Source organism: Psammomys obesus, unplaced genomic scaffold, assembly GCF_907164565.1.
Source record: "Psammomys obesus unplaced genomic scaffold, mPsaObe1.curated_primary_1811, whole genome shotgun sequence".
NCBI lineage: Eukaryota > Metazoa > Chordata > Mammalia > Rodentia > Muridae > Psammomys > Psammomys obesus.
The window spans coordinates 31,587,573-31,601,044 of record NW_026585797.1 but is presented as its reverse complement, the minus strand read 5'-3'; the positions used below and the strand labels follow the sequence as shown (position 1 = coordinate 31,601,044).

The window sequence follows — 13,472 nt, the reverse complement described above, 5'->3', positions numbered from 1 at the left end:
CACACACACACACACACACACACACACACACACACACACACACACACGAAGTACACAGAACTGCAAATAGACAAAACCAGAAAACAATACCCCTAGAGAATATCACAGTTAAAACACTAAGTATATGGAAAGAGCAGAGTATTGAAAGCTGGCATATGCCTGTAATCCCAGCACTCGGGGAGGCAGAGGCAAGTGGATCTCTGTGAGTTCAAGGCCAGTGAGTTCAGAACAGTCGAGGCTACACAGAGAAAAATCTGTCTCGAAAAACAAAACAACAACAAAACCCCCAAAACTCCAAAACCAAACCAAAACAAAAAAAGAATACTGCAAGTTGCTACAAACCGAACAAACAACCAAATAAACAAGAAAACAAAACGGGAGTTACATATAAAGGAACATCATCAGCATAAACTCTGAAAGCCGGAGGAACCTGGAACACTGCTTTACAAGTCCTAAAAACCAGAATGACCAACCTACACTAACATACCTAGCAAAACTACCTTCCATAGTTGAAGGAGGATGAAAAAAAATTTCCAGACATAAATATACTAAAAGAAAATTTATATCCAACAAATAAAACCTCAAGTAAATACAGGAATCAATATTTTGGGCTGAAGAGAGAAATGAGCATAGCAGAGAGAAATGAGCATAGCCGAGAGCCCATGGAAAGAAACTGAAGCCACAATTACTAAACCACAAATGTACTACTAAGAACACAAGCAATAATACCCAACATCAACAACATGATGATCTCAATTAGCACACACATTTCAAAAATAACTTTCAATAATTAATGGTATTAGTTCTCCAGGCAAAGGATACAGGCTGGATGAATGGATCAAAAACCAAAATCCATCTATCTGTTATCTATAAGAAACACACCTTAGCTTATTTTTTATTATTTATTTATTTTGATCTAATTTTTTAAAATCTTGTTAACTTTACATCTCCGATCATAGGTGCCTCCCTCATCTCATCCTGGTCCCACCCTCCCTCCCTCTTCCTCTCTATTCCCCTCTCCTAGTCCTCAGAAAGGGGGAGCCCTCTTCCACTACCAACTGACTCCAGCCTATCAAGTGTCATTGGGACTCAGTGTATCCTCTCCCTCTGCAGCCTAGCAAGACTACCCCATCAGGGGGAAGTGATGGGGCACAGGCAACATAGTCTATGTCAGAAACAGTCCCTGCTCCCCTTACTAGGGCACTCACATGGAGACTGAGCTGCCTCTCTGCTACATCTGAGCAGGGGGTCTTAGTCTGCTCTATGCATGGTTCTTGGTTGATGCATTAGACTCTGAAGCCCCACCCCTACCTCCTGGGCCCAGATTTGTTGGCTATGTTGGTCTCCTTGTGGAGCTCCTGTCCCTTCCAGGTCCTTATGTCACCCCACTCCTCCCTGTCCTCTGCCCAAAGTTTGGCTGCAAGTCTCAGCATCTGCTTCCAATCCCTGGTCTGTAGAGTCTTTCAGAGGACATCTATGGTAGGCTCCTGTCCTGTTCCCTCTCTTCAGTGCTTCCAGTATCTATTGTATTTGCCTTCTGAATGAGATTTCAGCATCTTCCCTAAGGAGCTTCTTCTGAATTTTAACTCAGAACATGGCTGCTCTGGCAAGAGATCACATCCAAGGACATAGGTCTATGTGATCTGACTGGAATGCAGACACACTGGGAAGTGGTGGGACACACCTTTAATCTCAGAATACAGAGGCAAGCAGATCTCTGAGATTAAGGACATCCTGGTATAGAGCAAGTTTGGGGTAAAGAAAAGCTTAGGTTTAGGGGTGGTGGTATACACCTTTAATCCCAAACAATGAAAGTAAAGCACCCTTGTATGAAAGTGATGTCAAATTGAGTAGCAGAAAAAGGAAGTAATGAGCCAGAGAAGATTTGACAGAATAGGATACCTCCAACTCTCAGGAGAGGGGAGAGGAAAGGGTAGCTACTTAAGGGAGCAGCACAGAGAATAAGAGAGAGAGGTGGCAGTTTTACAGAGAGAGGTTGGAAAGGTAACAGGCTAGACACAGGTAAAGACAGAAGAAGCCAGAGAATTAGAATAGATTGCTGGAATTTGTTTGAGGCCAAGCAGAGCAATTCAGAGGCTGGGAGAAAAGCCAGATTGAGTACGTCAGCTGAGAGAGGAGCCTGAGCCAGAACCGCTGAGTTGAACCAGCTAGCCAGAGTTCCAAAAGAACTAGAAATGGTGAGCTTATCAGCAGTGAATCTGAGAGGCTGAAAACATTGTAGGCATAGATTACACTGTAAGGAGGCTAGAAGCTTCTAGATCTAGGCTTAGGTTAATAGATGGAGGCTGTAAGCCTCTGAGATGACAATTAAATCAGGCAAACAAAAGTTACTCTTACATTTAATTAACATGAGTTCTTATACATGAGCTGAACAAGGACCACACTAGTAAACATTGTAATATAAATACAGAAATCTTAGGAGGCCTCAACCCTATGCAAAGATCTACAAGCATCTAAGAAATGTGGAGAGTGGGGGAAATGGTTTTCTGCAGGAAAGAGCATACCAATTGGGTATACACTATCAAAAGGTCAGACCTAAAACCATATGCACAAAAGTAACATTGTGCAGACTGAACAGGTCACATTTATGTATATGTGTATGTATACATAGACACATATATACACAAATATGTATGTAACAACAATAATGAAACCTGAGGTTATGAATTTGAAAGCAAGAAGGCAGGAAAGTAAGGGAGGGTTTAGAAGGAGGAAAGAAAAGGGAAATGATGCGATTATTTTATAATCTCAAAAAAATTGAATAAAAATTCAATTACTGAATTACTTATAGGCAAATGACACCATCTGCGAATATCTCATTTAGATAAGCACATACATACATATCAAATATTCATAGAAACAGAACCACTCATATGTATGGAATCCTGAAACGTAAGTAAAAATAAAAAAATAAAAACCTGATGAAAAGGGGTACATTAGCAAGGTATGGTGATACACACCTTTGATCCCAGGACTCAGGAGGCAGAAGGCAGAGTCAGAGGCAGGCGGATCTCTGAATTCAAAGCCAGCCTGATCTACAAGGTGAGTCCAGCATAGACAGGGCTGTAACATAGAGAAACCCTGTCTCGAAACACCAGAAAAAAAAAAAAAGATGCATCTCTAGAAGAGATATACACTCATTTCTCTTTGTATTTTCCGTAATTCCCATCAAGCTCTCAGTAAGACGAACTCCTTACTTTTTCCAAATTGTCTCATCTACGTGTAAATTTTGGAGGAACATAAAAGCAAGGTCATCCTAGCACACTATGTCAAAAGCAATGACATGCTTGGGATGCCCAGGGATATTCATAAGCAAAACATTAATTTGAGCGCTGCTTTTATAAAATATAGCTGGTCCAGCTTAGAGAGGCTGAGCTGGGCTGTACAAATAACAGAGCAGGGAAAACTGGGGGGAAAAGAGGAAGACAAACAGCAGAGGGCTTTGTTTTCCAGGCTGGAAGGATACTTTGGAAAAAATAACACAGGGGAATACAAGGGCCATCTATATACTTAAAAAAAAAAAAAAGATATATAGAATCAAATCCAGAGAGAGAGAGAGAGAACAGGAGAGTGTGAGAGCTGCCTTGCTCTGATGAGAAAAGCACCTTGGAGACAGGAACAAAGTCAAGCAGCCTTTCTCATTAAACATTTATTACCCTGCTTAAATCTGTTTGAAGCACAGAAATACATGAAATACTACACAGGCTAAGATCTTCTCTCCCCCAGCCAGAATGCTGAGGCTACCCGTAAATCTGGCTGACGTGCAGCTGAAATACGTGACTGTGTTTCCTTGATGTCAGCTTTTAAGACTGTCAGGATTACAGGTGAGTCCACTCCTGAAACTCTTAGTGGACACTAAACATAATTCACAAAGTTGTCCGAACGCTTTCAAGAAAAGAGCGTCAGTGTCCTTCAGTGAGCATGATAGGAAAAGTCTTTAATCTAACAACAACAACAACAACAGAAAAGTAAATTAAAAATCCCTGCTTTGCCTCAAGCAGCAGATAATCCATTAAGCCTTGACTCAGGAAGAGAACAAAGCATGTCTCACAGGGATGCTGGCCCGCAGGACGCTGTGCTGCCAAGCTCAGAGTTGCGACCCCTCAATTTCACAAGTATTGTAATTTTCATAACTTATCTGTCATGCCTTCTTTACTGAAGTTTTTGCTAAGCTAACATAGTAACATTAAAATAAATTTCAGGACAAATATTCACCCCAAAGCCTGCCATTAGGCTAAACATCTTTCATATGCCTGTAGGCATGTGTGATTTGTACTTCTGATTACACATACATAGCAAAACGGAGCCATGCTTCTTTAAAGGTAACACCTTAATCTGACAATATGAACTGTCCAGAGTTTCCCTAGCTTGTTCACTTAATTGGCACATATTTTGAGAAATAAAGCTGAGTATCGGAAAGTGAAAAACTAGTGGATTTTTTTCCTAAACCCACACCACAAATGGCATATTTAACAGAAAGAGTAATTTGGGGGACTTTTCACAATTCACATGTCTATACTACTTCGCAACTTACCTCCTCTCCAGACAAGTAGTAGGCTGACAGCAGTCCACCAACGAAGCGTATATTTACTTCAAAAACAGAAACTTCGGCATTCTATGGAAACAAAATGAAGGGGGTTAAGACATAACGGTAGCAAACACAGTGGAAGTACATGGTACGATAAGCCGCTGTCATTTAAAGTCTGCTCAAACCTGTGTGCTTGCCCAGGGGCTTCTGAACAGAAGAGAGGAAGTCCCCTGTAAATGGTGTCAAAATACAGTCAAGCTGATAAGAAATAATTCTGACTCAAAGTAAAATTATAAAAACACCACAGACTGAAATTCTTTCCTGTGTGCACAAGCAGACCGAATACTTGATATTCTGTATCTGCACACATGCACCGGGATCGGGGCTTGTATTATTATTTTTCCCCATTCTGTGTTCTCATCATTTCACTCATTTGCCTGCTTTTTCTTCCTGAAAGGCCAATCAGACTATAGTGTGGCTGCTAGCTCCACATTAGTCTAGCAATCTTTTACCATTATGTTAAAGTGGCACAGTCAGAATGCTAATGGGATTTAAAGCCGGGGACTTGAGTTCCAATGCTGCTCTGTGCCTTTGCCCTTCCACAGTCACCACTCTGTGATGCCATTCTGCTTTCGCACAGCGGTGATAATAATGTGTGCTGTCATTTTTGGAGTGGTTCTTATTTATATCAGCTTGCTTTCATTATTTATAATGTGACACATGCTTTACGTATCTCTTTATGTCTTTTAAACCTGATGCAGACCTTTGGAGTTAATTACCATTCCTATGTCCAGTCCACAGCTGGAGAAACAAGCCAGGCTTATAGTGATTAATGTGACCTTTTGAAGTTCACACAACAGTAGTAGAATTAGGATTTGAGTGGAAGTGTGTTTATTCGTGGTTCAAAACCTGGCTGTACTGAACTCTATAGATACTTCACAAACTATGTACCATGCCTGCTTATTAATGGTCAAAACATGGCTATACTGCACTCCACAGATACCTCACAAACTATGTACCATGCCTGCTTATTAATTGTCAGATAATTGTGATACATAAGCAATGGTTACTGCCAATAGTTTTATGATTCTATAATATTTAACTGCTAAGTGCATCTGTCTTGTATTCTGTAATGAGGTTATTAGCACAGCTGACCCCCAACAGATATACTTCATCGGGTCTACTAACTAACTGTCACTTCTGCTTAACATCAGAGCACTCATGGATAATGACAAGGGCTAAGAGAATGTATGGAGCCAGAATCTGGCAGAGGAACCTAGAAAAATCATTTGAGATAGTATCACCACTAGGGATCATTTGTTAAGCAGCTACCATGTGCCAGGCCCAGTTATAGGCCCTATGAGCACAGCAGTGAAAACTGACAAGATCCTTGAGTTTACTGAGTCTAAATTTCAGAAAACCATTTCAGAAACAAAGAAGAGGTAGAATATTTCATTCCTACACACTCTCCCTCAAAGGATTTCAGGATATAATAATTGAAGCTCTGAAAGAAGTCAAGAAAGTTCCTGCAAAAGAAACTTTATGAAAAGTTAGGGGGGATCCAAGATGGCAGCAATCAGCACACTCCTTTTATGAAAGGTATGAAAGGCAGAGGATTTGAAACTCCGAAATTGGTGAGTGGAGGGACAAATGAAATTAGAAAGTCGACATGTGGATCCCTGAAGGAGGGGGTTCACCACAGGAGCAGAGAACTTTTTGATTCAGGTCAGACCCGGACTTCTCTGTGAATGGATAGGGGCACTTTCCTTCTTTGGGCCTCCCTCCCCCTCGGAGGAGCTGAACCACAGTGCCAGATCTTACTGCCTGGGAATCCAGTTGCGGTTGCAGAACTGGGGTGTCTAGGTGCCTGCCAGGAACACAGCCAACAAAAATCAGGAAATCTTGGCTTCACCAGCAAATCTCAAAATCAATGGATAATCCAATTCATTGGAAACACAGGAAAATGACCTTAAAGATATGCTTATCCAGTTATTTGAGTCACATAAAGAGGAAACAAACAAATCTCTCAGAGAAATAGCCAAGCAAATCCAGACAGTTAAAGAGGAAACGAACAAATCTCTCAAGAATTGACCTCCCAGGTGGAGGCAAAGAGGAACTGAACAAAGTTCTCAAAGAAACAGGCAAATATAGCCAACAAACAGAGGTACAAGTAGAGGCAAAATTAATGGCATAGAGAGAAGAAATGAACAAAAAAATAGAGGCCATCATACAGAGACAGGAAGACACCATTCAAACAGATGAAAGAAATGGTGCAAGACATAAAAATAGAATTAGAGTCAATAAAGAAAACACAAACAGAGAAAACCCTGGAGCTAGAAAACTTAGAGAAAAGATCAGGAACCACCAAAGTAAGCATCACCAACAAAATACAAGAGATGGAACCACATTGGAAATCAATCTGGTGCTTTCCCAGACAATTGGGAATACTGCTTCCTTAAGATCCAGCTATACCACTCTTAGACATATATCCAAAAGAAGCTCAAGCACACAAGGACATTTGCTCAACCATGTTTGTAGCAATTTCATCCATAATAGCCAGAATCTGGAAACAACCCAGATGTCCATCAACGGAGGAATGAATACAGAAATTGTGGTACTTTTACACAATGGAATACTACTCAGCAATTAAAAACAATGAAATAATGAAATTTTCAGGCAAATGGTGGGATATAGAAAAGATCACCTTGAGTGATCCCAGGAGCAGAATGACACACCTGTTATATACTCATTTATATAGACCTATAAGATAGGATAAACGTACTAAAATATGTGCACCTAAAGAACATAAACAAGAAAGAGGACCCAGAGTAAGAAGATCAATCCTCACTTAGAAAGACAAATGGGATGGACAGGGAAAGTAGGTGAAAAAAAGTAACAGGATGGAAGCCTACCTCAGAGGGCCTCTGAAAGACTACCTAGCAGTGTATCAAAGCAGATGCGGAAACTCATAACCAAAATGTGGGCAGAGTGCAGAGATTCATATGAAAGAAGGGGGAGTTGGTATGACCTAGAGAGACAGGAGCTCCACAAGGACAAAACAGAGGGCACGGGGGGCCCTCTATGAGACTGTTTCTCCAACCAAGGACCATGAAAGGATATAACCTAGAACCCCTGCTTGAATGTAGCCCATGGTAGCTCAGTATCCAAGTGGGTTTCCACAGTAAGGGGAACAGGAAATATTTCTGACATGAACTCAATGACTGGCTCCTTTACTCCCTCCCTGCCCCCCAAGGGAGGAACAGTCTTGCTAGGCCACAGAGGAGGAAATGGCGGCCATGAAGATACCTGATAAGCTAGGATCAGATGGAAGGGGAGGAGGACCTCCCTAGCAGTGGACTTGGAAAAGGGCAGGGAGAAGATGAGAGAGTGAGGGTGGGATTGGGAGGGAATGAGGAGGGGGCTATGGCTGGGATACAAAGTAAATAACCCATAATTAATATACAAAAATAAAAATAAAAAAAGAAAAGTTACAATTGTTGCAGTCAGATGAAGCCATCATAAAATAAAATCATACTATGAGTTTGTTTAATTATACTAAACAATTTATGATTTGCGACATATATTTGGATTAAACACCCTCTATATTGTGCAATTTATTCACTAAAGTTTATCACTCTGAATGGGGATCATTTAAACACTGCTGTTAGTTCACACAACCTCTAATAATGAAAAGGGAAAATTTATTAATTTAGTTTGGCTCATACAACTTAAGAGAAATAATGTCTAATAAAAATCTAATGAATTTAAGTCCTTAAACCACATCTGCTTCAGTTTGTATATGTATTTTGTAGTTTTTAAACCAGAAAACGGGTCCTCATGTCTTCACTTACTCAAATCTGTTGAGATGGTTTTATTTCCTTATTCTGGATTTGGGCTCATTACATATGCTTTTCCTATTCGTCCTATGAAATCTTTGGAGAGCTGAGACCTTTCTATAGACATCTGATAAAAATTATTGCAAGGTAGGGGACTGAGCCATGTCAATTGCCATCAGAAATATATCTCTATCTTGACATCAATCACTTATTGGATGCAGTTACTCAGGCAGCCATTGATCCAGCTCGGTGTGCACTCCAGAACCTGCATTCTATTTATCTTGCTCTGCTGTGAGATACTGAAAGATAACCTTGTAAAGTGCAGTGCTCAAGGTCAGCAGCTATGACATTGGAGTTGCAGGGACTGAATCACCTAGGAAGCCCAAGGCAAAGTCTGAGATGTTAGTTGAAGCCATGCAGGTTTCCAGTGATTAGAATGTCCTTGTCTTTGAAACACATAGAAATATCACAGATCACACTTTCTTTTTAAACTTGTTTCTGTTTTCCTTTCTTAGTATCTGAACTGTTTCACTTAAATTTTTTTTACTTATTACGATTTATTCACTTTGTATTCCAGCTGTAGCCCTCTCTCTCATCCCCTCCCAGTCCTGCCCTCCCTCCCTTTTCTCCTCCTATGCCCCTTCCCCAGCCTCCAAGTGGGTTCTCTAGTAAGGGGAACAGGGGCTGTCTCTGACATGAACTCAGTGGCTGGCTCTTTGATCACAATTTTTAACTCTTACCATCTCTTGGAGACTAGAACTTCATGGGAACAATGTTCCCTACCCCCATTCTCAACATAATTCCTTTAGCCTCATCTTTTCCAAAGTTATATTATTTACAAAACTTACTTTGAGCTTTCATCATATTGTAGGGTTGATTACCTTTTTGGCCAGAATATCGACAAGTAGACACTATTTGGGTCATTCCTTACAGCGTAGGTGAAAATTGGGGAGGGACATAACATTTCATATTATAACAAAATGGTTAGCAGCTACAAATATTTTGGCCTGGGGGCCTAAGGAGATGGCTCAGTATTTGCTATACAGGTAGCTGGGCCTGAGTTTGAATCTCAGCACCTATGTAAAAGGGCACGTACAGCCATGTGTGACTGTAAGTGCCGCTGGGGGCCACAGAAGGGAGAGCATGGGAGCTCCCTGTCCCTGACCAACAGAAGAGCTGGTTTCGAACTCAATGAGAGACCTGTCAAGGGGATATGCAGAGAGGAATAGAAGGCAGCCACAAACTTGTGTATGTGCAAAACACACACCACTATGTACACACATACATGGATTACTTAATTAACTAATTAATTAATTAATAATTCTGATGTGATTTATAAAGATTTGGTTGAAGCCTGATTCAAGTATGAGATCCTGGAGAACTCTCTCTCTCTGGAGTCAGGTTTGTCACTGATGAAAGATTGGAATGCATTCTCTATGAGACACTCTAAACCCATGAAAGTTAGGCAGTACACAGTCACCTGGAAAAAGTGGCAAGTCCAGTAGACAGCTGCTGCCATTAGCACTCATGTCAGCTCAGGCTAAACAAAGTCCTGCCGCCCATGGGCTTACTCAAATATCTATTATTCCGATATTAAGATGCTAATAATTTCATTATTAAGAATCTTCTTGACCCTCATGTGGGAGGTCACAGTTCTCCTCTCAGCATTCGTATGTCAAGATGTTCTAAAAGTTTTCCACTCACTTACCCTAATGACAGAAGTGTGGAAGGCACATGGGAAAGATGAGAAGAAGCAACTGATAACACTAAAACCTCCTATCATACAAAGGATATGATTTTGCCATGTACTTTCCATGTAAAATTAAAGTAACTTACCTCTTAAATATTTCACTGAAGATTGCACTGCGATAATCTACCCCTGTATTATCTAGTGTAGAGTCTTAAGGGTCTCACAATCTGAGCAGTATATTCAGCCTTTTGTTTAACCCGAATCAGCCTATTGATGTCAAACTGATTAGCAACTATAGGTTGGACATGTCTGCAGATAAACTATACTCTGAATTACATCTCAATTAGAAACTGATCTTTTGTTTTTCTTCTACCATGGCTATGCAATCATAGAATACACTCAAACAAATTCATGTCTAAGTTTAATAAAATAAGTGGTATAATTAAATTGACACGAAAATATCAGGAGGCGAATACAGCAGGTCTTAGACAGGGTATAAATCGATTATGAGCCTCACTTAGTACCTTTCTCCTGCATGGGCTTCCTTCATTGTAAGCCAAATAAGCCTTTTCCTCCCTGAGTTGCTTTTGGTCATGGTGTTTAATCAGCGTTAGTAACCCTAAGAAGGAGGATATCAGCAGCAGGACAGTGGGTTGTTGCTGTAGCAGACCTGGCCATGTCATTTTGGGGACAATTGTGGAAGGACTTTAGAACTTTGAGGCTATAAAAACAATTGAAGGTTCAAAGCTTGGCGAGCTGTTCAATGGGAGGTAAGTTTTGAGAGAAATGCAGATGATGAAGGCCTGGCTTGTTAAATTCCAGAGGGAATTTTGAGACTCCCTTAAAGACTCTATTGGGACTTTTGCATATTTTTAATTAAGAGTCTGTAGTTCTGGTTAGCTGAAGCTGAGGAAGTGGCTGGGATTAACAAGATACCAGAAGCACTAAAGTGAAACCTTTGCTTTGGTGGGACAGTTGATGCTGGTCAGCAGGAGCTAAGAAATTAGTGGTGATTAAAAAGAGGCCAGAATCTTACCCAGGGTCCTCCTTCTTGCTTAGCTTCTTCAGATGTACGAATTTTAGTATATTTATCCTATATTATATGTCTAATATTTATTTATAAGTGAGTATATGCCATCTGTGTCTTTCTGCTTCTCGGATACCTCACTCAGGATTTTTTCAAACTCAGAGTGCAGGGAATCTTATAAAAGAAGGGGGAGATAGAAAGACCTGGAGGGGACAGGAGCTCAACAAGGAAAGTAACAAAACAAAAAAAAATCTGGGCCCAGGGGTCTTCTATGAGGCTGATACTCCAATTAAGGACCATTCATGGAGATAACCTAGAACTTCTGCACAGATGTAACACATGGCAGCTCAGTCTCCAAGTGGGTTCCCTAGCAAGGAGAACAGGGACTATCTCTGACATGAACTCAGTGGCTGGCTCTTTGATCAACTCTCCCTAATGGGGGAGCAGCCTGTCCAGGCCACAGAGGAAGACAATGCAGCCAGTCCTGATGAGACCTGATTGGCTAGGGTCAGAGGGAAGGGGAAGAAGACCTCCCCTATCAGCAGACTTGGGGAGGGGTATTGGAGGAGAAGAGGGAGGGAGGGCGGGGTTGGGAGGGGGCTACAGCTAGGATACAAAGTGAATAAATTGTAATAAATAAAAAATAAATTAAAAAAAAATAAAGCAGTCAACATCTAGACAAACACAGCAAAAGCAAGGCTGCCTGTGATTATCTGGCATGCTGCTAACAAAATGTGCAAACATAAAATACACCTTTTAGTGTTAAGAAGAGATAACGAGAGAGACCAGCATTGTTGGGGTGAGATCTTTTGGGAGGTGTTTCCTGGGAGTGATCCCAAAGCCGCTGGATTCTGCAGGCAGCCAGGACCGTACCTTGTGCTGGCAGCTGTTCTGTGGTGTAAAGTTCACCGGGGTGGTGTTGGTTTTGAAGGTGGTAAGGGTCATGAGGAGCAGCTGAGGCCTGGCACTGTGTGGCAGGGCAGGGGCCCCTGAACAGAGCCCAGGACAGAATATTGGTGAAAGTGCAGCCCAGGTGCAGCAAGAGACCCTAGCACTTTGGAGATGCCCATTCCATGGGATGGCCACAAAGAACAGCAGCCGCCTTGGAGTGGAGCCAGCCTGAACTTAGGTGACAGTCTGTGTGGGTTGTAGGGAATGGAGCCAGGAATGTGACCCTGGCCCTTTGGAGGAGCCCAAAAATCGTGAATGGGTCCTGGACATTGGACATTGAATTATTTACGTTGTTGGAGTTGGTTTTGTTTTATTCACATTGTGAACATGCCCTAGTTTTTACCCTCTTGAAATAAGAAATTATTAGTTAATTAATTTTTTATTTTATTTTACAGGGGCACACATTTGAGAGACTCTGAATGTTTTATAAAAGATTTTGGAGTTTTACAGACATTTGGTATTTAAAAAGATATTGGATATTTTTTTAAAAAAGTGAATTTTTGAGTGTTTAAATTTTTACACTGTGGGTCTTTAAAATTTGGAATGTTTATATTGTAATGTTGGTATCAATATGTGATTATAAGTATGAACAAGAAGGGAAGGTTATGGCTTAACAGTGATATATTTGTCTATCAAGTTGACAAGGATGAGTTTTACGACAACTTGACAAAGGCTAGAACCATTCAAGAGGAGGAAACCTCAGTTGAAAAAAAAAATAACCTTCATAAGATAACATGTAGATACATCTAGAGGGCATTTTCTTAATTAGTGATTGATGAGGGAGGGCCCAGCCCAAAGTGAGGGCCTAGCCCATTGTGAATGGTATCATCCAGCCTGAAGTTGGGGTCCTGGTTTCTGTAAGAAAGCAGATTGAGCAAGACAGGAGGAGCAAGGAAGGCAGTAAGCACCCTTGGCCTCTGCAGCAGCTCCTCTCACCAGGCTCCTGCCCAGTTGGGGTACTCTTTGTGGCTTTCCTCAATGGTCTGTGACTCAAGATACATAAGCAAAACTAGCTCTTCCCTCCCCAAGTTGCTTTCGGTCATGTTGTTTCATCACAGCAACAGGAACTCTCACTAGGACAGTGCCTGTAACTTGGGTCCCTTAGACCATTAAGTTCAACCTCAAGCTCAGGAATTCTCATTTTTTTTTCCTTCTCCAATTCATAAAACATCTAATATTATGAGATAAAATGAAACACACACATGTTCTCCTCTCCTAACCCCTAAAATTAACGTGTTGCCCATACCTGTGTTGGGAAAAGCCTCATCCTAATCCACATACCATGAACCCAGGGCTGTGAAAACTCTAACACTAATTTCAAGATAAAATCGTGACCCTCTTCAGGACCTTTTTTTTTTTTTTTTTTTTAAAGAGTGTCTGAAAGACTCACCAGGCGAGACAGCATTACATTTTAAAAAT

General features: G+C 41.0%; 1 protein-coding gene across 3 annotated transcripts in view; it reads right to left on the bottom strand.

Moving 5' to 3' along the window:
• Positions 1-13,472, bottom strand: part of Man1a1 (mannosidase alpha class 1A member 1) — a 195,641-nt gene that overhangs the window by 130,079 nt on the left and 52,090 nt on the right. For all 3 annotated transcript variants that reach the window (XM_055599341.1, XM_055599340.1, XM_055599342.1), the window contains one exon: positions 4,556-4,636. In XM_055599341.1, coding sequence (XP_055455316.1) covers positions 4,556-4,636 — 81 coding nt within the window. The remainder of the gene's footprint in view (positions 1-4,555; positions 4,637-13,472) is intronic.